Source organism: Perna viridis, chromosome 2, assembly GCF_037379345.1.
Source record: "Perna viridis isolate PV_CMFRI_1.1 ecotype Kerala chromosome 2, ASM3737934v1, whole genome shotgun sequence".
Lineage (NCBI taxonomy): Eukaryota > Metazoa > Mollusca > Bivalvia > Mytilida > Mytilidae > Perna > Perna viridis.
Window position 1 is genome coordinate 6,569,926 of NC_142446.1, and position 17,915 is coordinate 6,587,840.

At 30.8% G+C, this 17,915-nt stretch overlaps 1 protein-coding gene across 7 annotated transcripts in view; it reads right to left on the reverse strand.

Annotated features, from left to right (window-relative positions):
- The window catches only part of LOC148623472 (mirror-image polydactyly gene 1 protein-like), a 56,945-nt gene that overhangs the window by 15,582 nt on the left and 23,448 nt on the right, over nt 1-17,915 (reverse strand). For all 7 annotated transcript variants that reach the window (XR_015919445.1, XM_088565277.1, XM_088565274.1 and 4 more), the window contains 6 exons: nt 10,641-10,702; nt 10,000-10,472; nt 9,602-9,710; nt 7,650-7,779; nt 6,128-6,191; nt 72-236 (listed from right to left, as the gene is read on the reverse strand). Coding sequence is in view for 6 of the 7 variants with exons in the window: in XM_088565277.1 (XP_088421403.1) it covers nt 72-236; nt 6,128-6,191; nt 7,650-7,779; nt 9,602-9,710; nt 10,000-10,472; nt 10,641-10,702 (1,003 nt within the window). In the remaining variant the exon portion in view is untranslated. The remainder of the gene's footprint in view (nt 1-71; nt 237-6,127; nt 6,192-7,649; nt 7,780-9,601; nt 9,711-9,999; nt 10,473-10,640; nt 10,703-17,915) is intronic.

The window sequence follows — 17,915 nt, forward strand, 5'->3', positions numbered from 1 at the left end:
TCTTCTTTCATCTGAAAATAACTAACTTCTGCCATGCAAATATCTCTCTGTTATACTTTTATACAACCAACCTTTGCCATTGCAAGATCCCTTTGTTCCATTATTGCCTGCATTTCATCAGAGGCAATTTCCCTCTGTCGCTGTTTCATCTGCTCTAGTTTGTGGATCACTGAGGTATATTCCTGAGATGATGGGAAGTCATAATGACCAACTCTAGTCATCAAATCATCAAAGTTCTGTAAAAAAAAATATTACATCAATAGGTAACAATGACAAACAACAATGCAATATATATATATATCTATGGCAACACGGCCTGCACAAAGTCCAGCACCCTAGACCACTCGGTCAGCTAGGGTATATAAAAATATAGCTTTCACTTGCCGGGTCATTCCTCCTTGTAGGATTAATCTAGGGCTGTAACTTAGTACACAATGTATGGTAGTAAGGGACAGTTCAATTTTAGATGTTATTATGTAGGATAGAGGACCAAATTAATGATGAATGTCACAACAAATCGATATTATACAAACTTCTCAGAATGTGACGACTCTATTCCCTACACTGCTCCATTGGATCAAATTGATACAGGGAAGATATGTAAAAGTATAGAAAGGTCTGAAAAATTCCCAACAATGTTAGAACTGTCAAATTTGCGATGCACATTTTTGGTACATGTGTTAACCTTAATGGATGGCAAACCTTGACATGTTCTAACCTAGGAAACACAGTGTGGTACACGTATTAACCTTAATGGATGGCAAACCTTGACATGTTCTATCATAGGAAACACAATGTGATACATGTATTAATCTTAATGGATGGCAAACCTTGACATGTTCTATCATAGGAAACATGATGTGATACCTGTACTAACCTTAATGGATGGCAAACACTGACATGTTCTAACCTACGAAACACAATGCGACACATGTATTAACCTATGGATGGCAAACATTGAAATGGCTAAAAATTTCTCTGTCAGAAGTGATGTATGCAGTTAGGATGTGATTGTTTAACACAGACACACATCTATGTTATAAGAAATCTTGCATATTCCAGTGGGTCATCAGCAATATCTCAACATATCAGTGTATTATCAATAAAATTAAATGTAATATGAGTAAAAATATCTCCATCCCTCATAGACATAGCCTAAAATCATATTAGTCAAATTATTGTCACGTCAACATGAAATGCATGTTCTGACCCCCTTTTTGGTAACTAAATTATAAACAGTTCCAGTGATAACCCCCAAATCAATCCCAGCCTTCCTTTGGTGGTATGGCACCCTATGGTACAATTTGAAAGAGATTCATTCACTTATAGTCAAGTTACTGTCCAAACTTCATGAAAAAGGTTAATTCTGGCTCCTTTTTGGCCCTTAATTCCTAAACAGTTCACCAAAACCCCCAAAATCAATACCAGTCTTCCTTTAGTGGTATGACACCTTGTAATAAAATTTCAGAGATCCATTCACAATAAATCAAGAAATGAAAATTGAAAATGCTTGTTTTGGCCCCTAAATGGTTAAAGTCATAACCCCAAAAATTATCTCAGGCCTCTATTTGTAGTATGGCACTGTATAATCTCATCAAGATTACTAAAGTTGTTGTGCGGACATGTCTACAGAAGAGGACAATGACTACAGCAGGATACCATTATACCAGACTAAAACTAGGGCATTTGATGAGACAAACAAGGTTGATTTTTCTCAAAGTTTTTGGCCTATAGATTTTTCTCAAAGATGACCTAGTAACAATTTGAGAATTCAAATTTAAATTAGACCAAATGATTCCCCTGCACTCCACATGGACACAAAACACTTAAAGTATGAGTACCCTAGACACATCTTTGTTTCTGTAAAGCAAAAAAAAAAAGAAAAAAGAAAACACTCAAAGTATGACTACTGAAAATGATTTAATGTCAAACATTAATTTGCCAATTGAAAATTCCAATATCTATGTGAACTTTCAAGATGACCAACACATGGTACAGTTTGATATAAAATGTTAAATAGTTGGGACAAGTATTAAAACATCAAAATTAAAACCTTCAGTTTGGAAACAAGAAAAACACTAATGTTTGACTCTTTTAGACTTAATTCTCAAAAAAAGGTCATAACTCCCAAAATCAGCCAAACTTTTGCAGTTGATTATTTTGGTAATATAAGAACCAGCCTTTGTAGATTTCTCAGAAGAGTTGGAGGTTTAACACAATAATAAAACATGTAAATTACATGGGAAAAGTCTGTAAAAAATTAATTCCTTTAGCTGGTTGCATTTACAAAACTATTTAAAGTGTGTAATATAAATTGGACATCATTTTTGTATCTATTCCATTTCAGTAGAATCAGCTATCGTCTGAAGAAACCATTTAACTTAGACTTTTAAGGTCCGTAACAAGATCACTTGTAAAATCCCAATAATGTAATAAAAACTCATTGTCAGGAGCTTCTTGCTCTAAAAATTGAAGTAGTTGTGGTCAAACCAAATTTTCTTCATCATATCTTTGGTATTATGAAGCTTGGTGGAAATAAACCTCTTAAAATCTGATAAAACATTTGTTTATTGATTTTTGAAGAGCTTGTTACATTGTAAAATGTCATAGGGTCCCTTTCATCTGACAAATAAAAATATTCTTGGCAAAAATCAAAGGCACCTGGAAAAGATGGTAAATATCTAAGGTCTGTGATCTTGATCTTAGAGTTTCTCATTTCCACACCATATTTCATTTACATCTCAGATTAAAAAGGATGAAATCGATACATTTCATAAATTGTTCTTTAGTAACGGTCATATTTTGTCGATTTTAATCTACGACATTATAAATCTTTGTCATGATTATTGAACAGTTTAAAGACATTCTTAGGAATGAGTAATTAGTTGTGCAGAGGATGAAATTTCTCTTCAAGTTTAAATAACATGAAATAAGTCAGATATTTTGACAAGCAATCCTGGAATCGGTGATATAAGGTGAAATAATGAAGATCAATCATCGCTTTACTGAGGGGTCGAGTGTGAAATGTGGAAAATAACATGAACTAATCGTTGGAAAAGCCTGGTCAAGGAAGACAGTAATCAGCAGGAATTAACAATCGATACCAAAAGCTAGAAGATTCTTGTGACAAATTATTTCCTACTGTAATAACAGAGTACAAATAGTCTGAATAGTTGGATATCTCTTTCCTTGTTACTGATAAATTATCTGTAAATATTTATTAGTTTACTGGTGAAAATCCTTTGCCCATCAGGGGTTATGTTTAAGGGATTTAGATATGACTATATAGTATGTGAATCTATTTTTTTCTCTTTATGCCATTGAAAATGAAGTTCAGATCATTTTAATTTTGAGATTGAGACATCTGAAAAACATATACATTTTTAAATCTGTAAACAATAATAACAAAACATTGCACTATACCGCCATTCAACCATTTACAGTAAACATGAAGTGGATAAGTGAGGACCTTGGATTGGGAAAGCATTTTACATGTCATTATGCAAAGCAAAGTGCAAAACATCTAAGCATTCCCTCATGTAGCAGCAGACAAATTTGGTAACAATATTTCCATTTTGCATCATATAATAAAGAGCTGCGCTTTGAGTGCATATCAAATTACCATCCACCCACCCCACCTCCAATAAAAAAAGTAAATAAAAAATGCACAAAAAATTTGGCACTATCAAGGCTACCTCAAGTTAACTAAGTTTGTTGTCTTGATTTTTCATCTATACAATTCTTGTTCAAAACAAACTTTTCTGACAAGGTTACTAGGTATCTTTTATATTTATTAGTCAATCATTATAACAAATGGTCCGTTTTCAACAATTTTTCAACGAATAAAATTTCCTTGGCTGTTGCCGCCTTTTTTGAAAGAGTAAAACTAAATAACATGGAAACGTAAAATTTGACATTTATACAAATCGGAAGGGAACTTACTTCAATAGATGTGAACAATTCACCAAAGATTCATGAAAGTTAGTGTAAGTGTTTTTGAGTAATTGTGCAAAAACTTGAAAATCCCCCTTTTTTAAGTATAAATATTGATTACACGGAAAGGATAAATCTGAAATTAATAAAAATCGAAAGGGATCTTATGTCAATAGATATAGACAATTCACCAAAGTTCCATAAAAGTAGGCAAAAATGTTCTTGATTCATTGTCCTAAAACTTGAAAATCCCCTTTTTTTAGTAAAAAATTCATAACACAGACTTGATAAATTTGAAATTTATAAAAATCAAAAGGGAGCTTACTTCAATAGATGTGAACAATTCACCAAAGATTCATGAAAGTTAGTGTAAGTGTTTTTGAGTAATTGTGCAAAAACTTGAAAATCCCCCTTTTTTAAGTATAAATATTGATTACACGGAAAGGATAAATCTGAAATTAATAAAAATCGAAAGGGATCTTATGTCAATAGATATAGACAATTCACCAAAGTTTCATAAAAGTAGGCAAAAATGTTTTTGATTCATTGTCCTAAATCTTGAAAATTCCCCTTTTTTTAGTAAAAAATTCATAACACAGACTTGATAAATTTGAAATTTATAAAAATCAAAAGGGAGCTTATGTCAATATATATGAACAATTCCCCAAAGTTTCATTAAGTTGGTGACAGTGTTTTTGAGTTATTGTCCGAAGTGTGGACGACGGATGGACGGACAATGGGCATATAAAAATTACCAAGTCAAAAGTTGAAAAGCAAATAACCTAGAAAGTGGATACAGTACAAGTCATCATACAAAACCAATCACTATCTAAGAATTCACATCAATACAAACTGAGAAATTTGTTACAGAAAAGTGTGATGGTTGGATTGACATGACAGAAAAATGAAGGTGTTATAAATCTGGACCCTTTGAATGTCAATGTGGTCAAATAAGAAAAAAGGTCTAAAACCAAAATCTTAAGAAACACAAAGAATATTCAACGTCTATTAAAAATCAACAATGCTTTATTTCAGATATTTCGGACCTCAGTATATACCTATTAAAAAACAGGGCCCAAAAATTCTAAAAACAAAGTTAGATTTAGCCTAGATGAGACCACTTTTTCTAGTGAGGCCCTAATAAAGAACTGCTATAATGTAAGACAGAATTACAAGCCATTGATAGAAATAGGTAATTAGTACAATTAGGTTTGAGATAATACTTTTTAATTGCCACTTTTTGGCATTTCACTATAAATCAATCCCAACATTCCTTTTGTAAAATAATAATACTTCCTTCAGTTATATTCATAACCCATTAAAACAATTCCAACTGTTCTATTGTGGAATAGGACAGTGTAGAACAACTTAATTAAGATACTCCTTTACTCAAGTTATTGGTTGAGTTTTGGCTCCTCATTCCTAAATAGTTAGTGTCTTAACTCCATACATAATTTCCACCTTTTTTCGTGGTATGAAACCTTGTGTAACAATTTCATAGAGATGCATACACTTTATATTCAATTTGAAACCAAATATATAAGAACAATGATACTAAGTCTACAACTCAATTACATATACCTAATACATGGGCCAAAAATGTGTGATTGTATAAACATATACCTAATACAGGGGCCAAAAATGTTTGATTGTATAAACATATACCTAATACATGGGCCAAAAATGTGTGATTGTATAAACAATTCAAAGTCTTTCTGGTTACACCTGAGAAAACTTTGTATATACTATGTGCAAGAATCTATCTAATTGTTTCCCAGATTAAAGGTATAACTGGACTAGTTCAATTTTTTTCTCCTCCATTCTTGTCAAATTTCTTTCCTAAGTTACCTGATCTGCATTGATATTTAACTAATCTTTATTGCAACCTTGAACAAAATTTATTTTGTCCCAGAGATTTCTGGTAAACAATATAAGAAGAATTTCTTCTTTCTGCACCCAAAGTTGTGTATTAGTGTATTGGAAATGGCAGAGTAGAAGACCTATCATTTGTATAGAAAAATCATTGAGCTGGAAATGGATATTGGATCTGAAATGTTTCCCTAATTACCCAGATATTCCTACTTATTCAGAAATTGTTGTAATTCGGTTAAAAAATTATGAAAGAAACACTGTTTTAGAGTGACATTGTTTGAAGAAGGACAGTGACTTACAATGGAGGAAAAAATAAGCATACCTCATGTAAATCTAATTCCTCTTCAATGTCATCGGTATCTGATCGACTGTCTCGACTCATACTTCTATAAATATAATAACATAATATTTTACATCATACAAACATATATATCATTAGGATCTTACTGCATACTACTATTAAAATGTACTAATTCTTTAAGCACCTGATTATTAGTTAACAATTCCTTATTTTTACACAAGCTGAATTATGTTACATCACACACTATTCCAACACAGGCTCCAGATAAAAATGTAAGAACGGCCCAATGACTGAGTAAACTGGTATATCAAGACTTGGCAAAATAAAAAAGAAGGTATAACAAGATGTAGCATGCTATGTCATGCTAAGAATACATTTACTCATCAATTTCTGTCAAATCTGGAAAATGAAGACACAGTACAAGTCATCATGCAATAGCAATTCACTAAGTCCCTAAGCATGCCCTCTAATAGAAGCACAGAAATCTGTTATAACAAATTTCAATTACACATCGTGGTTATACTAAATATGTATAAAATTTTTAGCAGACTCACATAAGAAGACAACTTGGACTCTAAGCATGTAAAACCTTAAGTTGGATTATCTACAATCATTATCTGACTGCAATCATCTTCCTTCATGTAAACCAACATATGATACCCAACCTTCACGTTCATGTAAACCAACATATGATATCCAATCTTTATATAAAATTACATGAAGGTACATGGCCAGGTGGTTGGACTTATGAACAGCAGATAGACAGACAAACAGACGAACCAATGGACAGAGTTTCCTCAAAATTATCTTGTTTGCCTTTTAATTGGAATGTCTGAAGTAAAAAAGATTTAGAGAATTCAGATTGAGCAAAGCCATGCAGCAGTCATTGTCCAAAACGTGTCAAGTTACTCAAGTAGCCTTAACTATTGACCTATTGACCTCAAAAACTACATTGTTATATGTCAATAAATATATTTAATATAATAGTGCAACCTGATTTACAAGTAGAATAAACCTTCAAAACCTTATGAAGCACTTTTAGTTTAAAGATCAAATGTCAAATACAAATAACTATATGTACAAGTTTCACTATCAAAATATGTTATAGGAAAACTAAAGCTATGCAGCTGAAATGAGACAGATTCTTAAGCCTCCAGAATGACTTGGTATTAAATACAACTTTGTAAAAGTTACTCTCTGGGTCACAGAAATAAAGCAGAGCCACTTTATCAAATTATTAATCACTAGATATTATCAGAAAATTATAGAAAGTCCAGAGCATCAGTTTCCTGGATTTGGGAGGAATAGAACTAAGAGCCAACACACTACTACAAGTTTTTATATAATCAACTGAGCAGAGCTTGGTATAATACAGTCCTCATATTATTGTCATGAAAAAATTGTTTAGAGTACAGTTGTATCAAATATTTAAATCTAAGGAAATGTAAGAAATTCAGGAATATCTACTACAGAGGTGATATTAACTCAAATATTGTGCCCTAGAGACCTTCAAATGTCTTGCCATAAGCATTCCTAAACTTACTCTTCGTATCGCCTTTCCATTTCCGACAATCGGAACATGGACTCATCCCTCTCCTGGTTAGCTACCTTTATCCTTCCCATCATAGCTTCCTCTTTCCGTTTTTGTGCCTTGTGAACTTCCTGGACTAAATCTACAGATATGTGATGATACATAAAACAACAGTTACACCTGTTTGTAACAAGTGAGTCAAAAAGAAAGGAAGAGCAACCAATTCATTTGTAAAATTAAACCTATGTGGCCTTCATGAAGCCTGTTGATACAAGTTCTGCTTTTTACCTACTGAAACAGACTTCAAGAGAATGTTCAGATGTTGTCATATGACAATAAAAACAGGAAACTGATGTTTATTTTTTTACAATTGTATAATTACAATGACCTGTACCATTATTAAATCTCTATACTAATTCATTTGGGCTTTCCTGTAAAATTTTGTAAATAGTCACAATAATTATCAATTTGTTGTAATAAAGATCGCCCAAACCAGATAATACGGAAATGAGAAACCATGTTTTATATGAGTGATGCGCCAAACTCATTACGACTAAGTTGATGACGATTGAGACACATCACAGTAAATTATTGTCTACTTTAATAGGAACTGCCGCAAGGCAATTAATTCACACAGATCAATCAAAAAGCAAAATTCCAATCAATAGTTAGCAAGGTAATGGGAACATTAGATTGGACATAGATAGCTGGTATTGTTTTCTCAATGTAACCATATCATCTCACCTGGAATATATTAGTAAAGTCATTTACCTTAATTGGACATAATTAGGAAGAAATTCATCACAAATATCCTATTCCCTAAATTAACTTTACAGTTGAAAAAATAACGAGTATTGAAAAGTTATAAGAGCTAAGCTTATTGATATTTCACTATCTATTCAGATCAAATTTTAGCAATAACAGATTTTGCTCCATGCAGTTTGTGATTTCACTAAAAAATTTCAACTAACAAATTTCATCTTATATCTAAATTTTGACTTTGGAACCTTTGGAAATATTCATGAAAATATTTCATTGACATATGATCTTGGTTTTCTCAGTCACCACTTAGCTTTCAAAGAATAGTCTTCCACGACTGACAACAATAAAATAAGTTAGATTAAATCACTATTACTTTGAAATATTCTTAGACTTTAATTATACACCAAATTGTGATGCAATGGCCTATGGTATCTGTAGAAAACCCACTCTTTATTAACGATCATTTTGTTGACTTGTAAAGCATTCATTTCTTTGACTTATTTTTTAACATTCAGCTTACTACATGAAGCACAAGTAACCTAATAGAACTACATGTAGATGTTTTCTACTCTCTTGCAGCAAAAATATAACTTTTCCAGTAAGTATAAATCAAAGAACCTTAGTGAGCAATACCCACACACCACACATATACATCTTGATTCCCAAACAAGAAATATAGCCACTATTCACGCATGTGTCAAGCCTAAATCAGTAATTTTTAACAAAGACCTCCTCCCCAAAAACTGGTCCATCTTGGCAGATTTATGTGAAAATCAAGCCAATCCAAGCTTTTACTGCTACTAACTACTCATCAAAGTTTGAAAGAAATCTGACAATAAATTGGAGGCACTATCCAGGGAACAAGCCAAATACCTCCTAAGAAGTGATACCCTTAACTGTTTTCCATGAAAATAATCTTTTGAAAGCTGCTACTGTTTTTCACCATTCACCAAAATATGAAGGAAATCTGCCAAAAAATGATGGCAATATCTAAGTGACAACATGCTATGACAAAACAACAAACACACCGAATGGCAGATGGGTCAAAAACCCTTTTTTTTTCTTTCAAATGCAGGAGTTGACTCGAGGGATTTCACTCACACAAAAACTAGTTATGATGAGGTATGGTTAGTATTACATTCATCAGTAAGGTTATTAGCATTACAATGCAACTTTTCCCAAAGGAAAAACTTTCAACTCACCTGCAGCAAGAGCTGCATCAGTCTGGCCCTTTTCATCAGCTTCCCTTACTTTGGACTTAATTTTTTCTGTCTCTAAATCCAGTTCCATGTTTATAAGTTTGTCCATCAGCTTAAATGTTTTTCAACCAAATATTAAATGAGAAAAGATATAAAAGTTTCATTTTAAATGTCTTAAATGATAACATGGTTGTGGAATACTTGTCTTTATCTCCTAGCAGTATGATAATAGAGTTTAAAACTATTCATAAAACAAAACATACCTTTATATGTAACATCTACTGAATCTAATATCAGCAACGAGAATAATAACAAATATATCCTTTGTTATTCAAAAGAAATTTCATATTCAAGTCTCGTTTTTTCCTTCAGAATTTTGATATTATCTTTTTTATATATACCTTTTTGTTCTGTGCCTTGGCTGTATCTAATTCAGACAACAATAATGTCACCTGCCTACATTGGTCTGCTGGACTCAGCTGACTTGTGTATGATATGTTTTCTGGGCGATATGAAGAAGAGGTGTGTGCTACATATGGTCTGTGGGGGAGTTTGAAAAATGAATGGTGTGTCTGAGGCTGAGGATGAGGTTGATGATAAGTCTCACTAGGAGGTAACTCTTCTGTGTGAAGTTCACTAACGCTTAGAGATGTATCCATCTTTTCTGATTGGTCATCAGCTTGTTCTCCCCCTCTCATAGGGGATTGAAGAGGATTTCGAGGTGAGGTAAGGTTATATGAATAGGCACCAGAAGAAGTAAACGAGTTGACCACTCCAGATCGATAAAGCTGTGGCATAAACTGAGGTAAACCTAACTTGGCAACAGGATAATTAAATGACTTGACTGTATCACTCTTTGTCTTCTCTTTCAATTCTACAATGATAAGTATGTACTAGGTATACCATCTTATTTTTTATAATGTAGGACTATTCTGCATTAATAAACTTAAGATAATTACACTCACTTCAAATAGTTGTTTTTATTCTTATTAGACAAATACTCAAATAGAAGGAAGGGATATTAAAATCAAGTAAAAGTTACCTAAGGCTGTTTTAACTTGATTTGGTGACTTGAATTGTGCTACTTGGTCTGGACTGGGTGGTCTAAAATATATAACAATATTTGAATAGTGGTAACCTATATAATACCTCTAACTTAGTTCAAAGGGTAGAAACCAGAGGTGTGTTATTATACTAACAAGACAACCTCTTATTTCTACAAATATTTATACTGGATTTATATTGTCAAATGGCCTTAAGGAATAAACTAAGAAACAAAAATCCTACAATAAATAATTGTATTTTGATATGCATGAAACAGTTCACAAAATAATTATGAACTATAAATCATTAAACAAATGAAACAGCATTAAATAAATAATCAAATAATTTTTCTCCTCTTCTATTTTCATTCATTCATAACATGGAAATCCATAAAATAGAATGCTCTATAAGAAAATCAATTAAAATTTCATTCTATTTTGAGAAGAAGTATTTACTTTAATAAGTACATTTAATAATATTTCATTACTTAAATTTTTTCTCCTCAAATATTAATGCTCTGATATTTTTTTGCCTGAAAATGATCAGATTAAACATATTCACATTTTATCCAGTAATATTGACATCAATTTTACCATTTATATTAGGCAACAAACAATCTGTTTCAATATTTACATAAAATAAAACTAACTGTTATAATAACAATATTTACTAACCACATAAAAAATAACATTTTTGTAAATATATTTTATAAATGATGTGTATATTTACAAGCAAGATTTATTAATGACTGGTATGTTTACCCTAAGCTTGGACTAAGAGTGTTTGGAAATGAAATGCATATTTACAAGAGAAGATGAGGGGCAATCCATTTCTATCTCAGAATCAACAGAAATCATTTGCACAGCAAACTATCAAATTGTGTGTTCAGGGTTATCAATGTTTAAAATCATTTATCTATCAACTACTGCTTGATTAGAAATTTCAACAATTCACTGTATGCATAAAACCTAAAGTCAATGATGATAATATTGTGTAAAGTGACTGGATTAAACAATCACTATATTGTAGAGTAACCACTGTGTCTATTTGGACGAGATTTTGTCAATGTTTGAATAGTGACATTTGCACATATAAAAATTGTATTAGTAGAAATATTTGTTTGGGAAATAATCAGTGAGATGATCTTTCTATTGCTTGCATAACTACACAGTTGATAATACCTCTAATATTGTTTTGTGTCAACACAAAGGGAGATAATTCAGCATTATTTTTTTTTCTAATATTTTATAATTAATATAACATAATTTTTTTAAAGTTTATTCTCCTTGAAAACACTTTATAATATAAAGTAAGAATTTACCACTTTTTACAAGTATTAAAACCATGTCATTATGTAAAGTTTTGGGGAATCTTGAATTTTTTAATAATCTTAAGAATTCAATTCCTTAATCACTCTTCGAATTGGAAAACTATAGGGAGAGTAATAAGCCCTTGATATAGAAAAAATACAGTCCAGAGTGTACAGCCATTTTTTCTAAGTATATTTCAAAATTTAGATAAAGTAACAATACAACAGTGATTGTACTGGGTAAATACTTTATACTGTACTAGGTAAATACTTTATAATGTACTGGGTAAATACTTTGTACTGTAAATACTTTATACTTTTTTTTTTTAAATATTTTTAAAAATATTGTTTCAATTATATGTAGTTGAATCTAGATATTGGTACTGTTGATGAAAAAGATTTTTCTTTGGCGAGTCTTTTATATAATAAAAAGCTGTGCTTTAAGTGCATGATAAGCCCGTTGCCTTTTTAACTTGTCCTTATGCACAATTCACCAAAGTTTCATAAAAGTAGGTGAAAGTGTTTTTGAGTCATTATGCGAAGAATTGAAAATCCCCCTTTTTTTTTAAGTAAAAAAATTCATAACACGGAAAGGAAAAATCTGAAATTTATATAAATCGAAAGGGAACTTACGTCAATAGATATGAACAATTCACAAAGTTTCATAAAAGTTGGTAGAAGTGTTTTTGAGTTATTGTCTGAAAACCTGAAAATTCCCCCTTTTTAAGTATAAAAATTGATTACATGGAAACGAAAAATCTGAAATTTATAAAAATCAAAAGGAAGCTTACGTCAATAGATATAGATAAATTCACCAAAGTGTGGACGATGGATGGACGGTCAGTCGGACGGACAACAGTATACAATAATACATCACGTCTTAGATGGACGTATAAAAATGTTAATGACCAATATATATTACAGGTCTATTTATAGACAACTGGTAAAATACATTTACAAATCTTATAAATGTATATATAAAATGTTTGCTGACAATTTGAATACTAAAACTGATCGATTTATAATAAAAATAGTAATTAAATAAAAAGACTATTATTGTTTTACCTTACAATGTAAAAAATATTGAGATATCAAAAATAAATACCAGTATCATATATCAAAATAGAGAAACCCATCAAAATACAAGTAAAATCAATTATTAGCTGTGAGAAAAGGGAAAGAATTAGATATATACAAATGCAGGAAAATACTGATCACTGTCTGAAGGGATTTATTGGTCTTAATTGTATATATATTAGTTAACCTCTATTTATGTTTTTACAATACATATATGAAAACATTTATGAAATCAATTCAATACTTAAATGTTGTATTGCATTTATCAATGAAGTATCTACCTTGTTGGTACAAAATAATATTTTAACAATGAAAGTAATCAAAAGGAGAACTGTTAGCATGGCTAAGTAAGGAGAACTGTTAGTATGGCTAAGTAAGGAAAACTGTTAGTATGGCTAAGTAAGTAATATCAAGTCAGATACTATGTACAAATAAATTGGGCAGAGCTATGTAACCAATTGTTATAAAAGAAAGAAAATGAAATTCATTTTTCTGGATAATAAAGATGCTAATTTTTTCTTCTAACTGATATTTATTCATTAAATAGGCCATAAATAAACGACAACCTTATTGGCTAAACAGGAAGTTGAATATGATGAACCATTAATCTGTCTGCTATCATCAACATTTAGATAGAATACTAAGCTAATATTCTTTCACATTTGACCCCTTCAAATGAATTATTTTGTCCTAACTTACAGAAATCTTCTATGTGGAGGTTAATTAAAGTATGGGACCAAATTTACCTCTTCAAACAAAAATGAATTACAGTGTATTTACACTGTAAAAATTGCACAAATTTCATCAAACATAATTGAATAAGTTTGTGTTTGTTTTCTCCGACACCCATGACAGATCAAATAAATGTTACTAGATCATTTCCCTTGGTTTTAGCGCTACCCTACCAATATAAACCTTTAGGGAATTATGGCCCACCAGACAATCAATTCTAATCGCTTCATGCTTCCATTCCACTTCTCTCAATGTTTACTTACTAACATGGTAGCATAAATTACAATCTAGTGAGAAAAAAACCTGATTTTTTCAGTTTGCAATTAAAATAATCCATTGTCCCGAGAGAATTAAGTTAATGAGTAAATCAATCATCAATGTAGAAAAAAAGATCTCAAATTGTCAAATTTTTTACCCTCAATAATAATCCCTTTGAAAAGTTCTGATCAGATGATTGAAGGAAAAGAATCGAAGAAATATGATCAGTGCTTGGAGTCTGAAGAAGAATAGTAAACAAACTGTATTCAGCATCATTCAAATGTTTAACAATCAATTCATTGTGCACTATGGTTAATTCTCCGGGTCTCTGCTCTCATTGTTCCATTGCGACTTGTTCAATAATCTACGCCTGAAAAGATCTTTTAAATTGTTGTATTTTCCATTTCTGTCCATCGTTTACCTTTCATAAGAAAATCAATATACAATCAAGCTTAAATGAGGATCATCACGGAGCACTATATTTATTGTCAAGTCTTCATAGTACTGCAGTCTATTAAAAAATATTTCTGACAATTACATCCATCAAAAGATTAGTTATTAATCAAAAACCAAAGGGAATGGTATAGCTTGGTAACATCAATTACAGATGGATTTATCTAATATGAAATATAATTAAAGTGCTTTTAATCACATATTAACAATTTGTTCAAATGCTCCTTTTTCTTTTAAACTCTATAATGTTTCTCAATCAGGGACAACATGAACTATCACAGAACTATTATGCTGTCAAATTACGATAAAAAACATAGGTAGTATTTGAAAAATATTCACATTTTTGTAACTCAATTAAATTTTACATTAAGTCTTATCAAAATTGAACTAAACAAATAACTATAGTAGCAATATAGTGGTTAAAACAGGCAAGGCAACTAAATATAAATGTCAATAAGTTAAAACAGGCAAGGCAACTAAATATAAATGTCAATAAGTTAAAACTGGCAAGGCAACTACATATAAACGTCAATAAGTTAAAACTGGCAAGGCAACTACAAATAAATATCAATTACGCTGAAACAAATACACGCAACAGTAAAATAATAAAGAAACATCACTATGTTATTAGTTCTCTGTGGTAATTTTCTCTGATAGTAATATTATTTGTTTTGTACCTATTGTACTAGCTGACCGAGTGGCCTGGGGCGCAGGACTTTGTGCATGCGGTGTTGCCATAGATGTCACAGCGGTACAAGTTTGAGTCCTGTGGAGCGAACGACCAACTTATAAGTATACATGCATCATGAATTCTGAAGTTTAGAACTTTGTGACATAATAGTGCTGATTTACAGTAACGGTGTAGTGAACAAATTAATGTACCTCTCAAAGCTGACAAAAAAACAATTTTATGATATGAGCTGAATACATCACAATTATGACTACTAACTTCAAACCTAAGCCACTTGATCACCCAGCAACTGGAGAATTACTTTAGTTTATTATGTTTAAACAAGTTTAATTACAATTATTTGGCAATAAACAGAGCATTCATTTCTGAAGGATTATAGGAGAATTTAATGAAATAAGTTAATGTGATGACAAAATCAACAGACACATCTGTTTACCTATTGTGGAATAGTTTCTACTGAAATACAAGCATCAAAATATAGTCATAACCAAAGTACTACATGGGTTCAATAATACAAATAACAAACTTGCTATTTAGAAGACGGTAGAGTGCAGTAATCTCATAACAAATGATTTGAAGAGAACAACGAACTGAGGAACAAACATCTCATAAATATTGAACAATAAAATTCATACTAGTGTACCTTTCTCTTTCACATATAGTTTGACATTTTTAAATTTCTAACATGTTTTTTTTTCTTTTATACCATAAAAGCCTACATAGGAGAAAAAAAAATAAAATCATCATTCCATAAAAATATTCTCTAATCATAAATAAAAAAGAATCTGATTTTAATACTGAAATACATATGCATTTTATTAATGCTCTTCAGAAATTATCAACACTGACCATACAATTTTTGTACCTACTTAATACAGCTAACAGCTTGTACAATTGATACCAATGTTTTTTTTATGCTAGTAGTAAGTTATTTATACAGGTTTCAGAAGAATGTTCTCTTTAACGTGTGAAATGTTGTAGAATTCTGTCAAGTCCATAATTTTCTACCAAGCTTTGTAGTTTAGTAGATATTAAAAAATACTATACTTTTACAATGCTTGAGGTACTCATTCAAGATGTCAAATTAAAAAGTATATTCAAATTTATTTTAAGATCGAAATGGAAAATAATCTCCACCTTCTGTAGAAGGATAGATAATATCCCACGGTACTTCTAAACTGTTATATCGTCACGCCATAAACTATTATACACCTCACAAAAAACTTCCAATCATTAGTATTGAACCACATGTTATACCAAAGTCTTATTTTGTATTTAAAATGAAAACGCGATATCGCCTCTTTGTACCTAATTTTTTTTCTAGCACCACAGCTCTCAACTATACAGAACACAATAATGAAACCTTTAAAGGTAGATGTTTACACAGAGGGGGGTATTGATTAAAAGTCAGCATGCCATTCAGCATGGTGGAATTGCAAAAACATTTTGTATTCAACTGCACTTTTTCATGGATTTTTTCCAAATGATTACTGGGTCTGAATGTCTGACCTTGTTCTCACCCCAGACTGTATTATTGTCTCAAATAATCAACAAAAAATTGTTATATATAAACACAATTTAAAGGTTTTTTTTCAAAGTGCAGTGTTATCAATTCACAAGTCTCTTTACAAAATGGCAAGGAAACCTTACTTTGTCAAATTCTGTAATATTTTAAAAGTTTTTAAAGCACCAAAGAATAATATATCAAAAGAATGCTTTCCTTCTGAACTGTTTTTTATTATGGTAAAAGAGACTCTCTGAACAAATATTAGTCGTAGTTGATAAATTTTAAGTTATTTTGAAAAGAAAAGGACTTAGACAGTATCTGGAGAAATTTTTGTTTGTTTGAAGTTTTTAGAGTAAATTTAGTAGTAGAACTTAAAAACAATAGAAATATATCCAGGTCAATATGTGAGTAAAATAAAATGTGTTGTCCCAGGTACAGGGTTATTAATTCATAATGACATCGAAACAATAAAAATATTTATTGTGAAATGCTTTGTATGTTATTTTATCTACTTCTACACTTAATTTGACTCAATAGATGTTTGTTTGTTTGTTTGTTGGGGTTTAACGTCCAAGCAGCAATATTTCAGCTATATTCAGACGAGACTCAATAGAAATTACTATCATAAGTGGCTGGTGAATATATATGTCATAGGTGCAAAACTCATTGCACAATTTTTTAACATTTTTGTAGAAATTTTATGAATCAAATTTCATTCCTCTTGTCTATATTATTTTTGTAAGCAATTAAGGAATTAGACCTGAGATTAATATGTCAAATGTCACAGATGGATTAAAGTTACTCTCTTTAAATTATTATTGTTCAATAGCTTAATTAGAGTGACAAATGTTTTCGGTTTATTTGTCCCACAATTGAAAAAAAACTATATTCCCAGTTGTCCAACATTCTTATAACAACAAATAATTAATTAGTGTTTTTGACGAAGTTATAGTCTTTTTCTAGTACTCCACTATCACCATCTAGTCATATACATGTAGATACATATTTTTGATTGGATTTAAAAAAAATAATAATAATAATAAAAATAATAAGTGAAGTTAATTATTTTAACTAATTAAACCAGCAGTCATATAATAACTTTTAATAACTGACCACATTAATTGGCTCATCAATTTCTTTCTAAGTGGGCTTGCTTATGAGCAACATGCCACTTCAGCTTGTTGAAATCAATGTGAACACATCTCAAAAGAGGTATATATAGAAAGTAAAAATGTCAACTTGAATC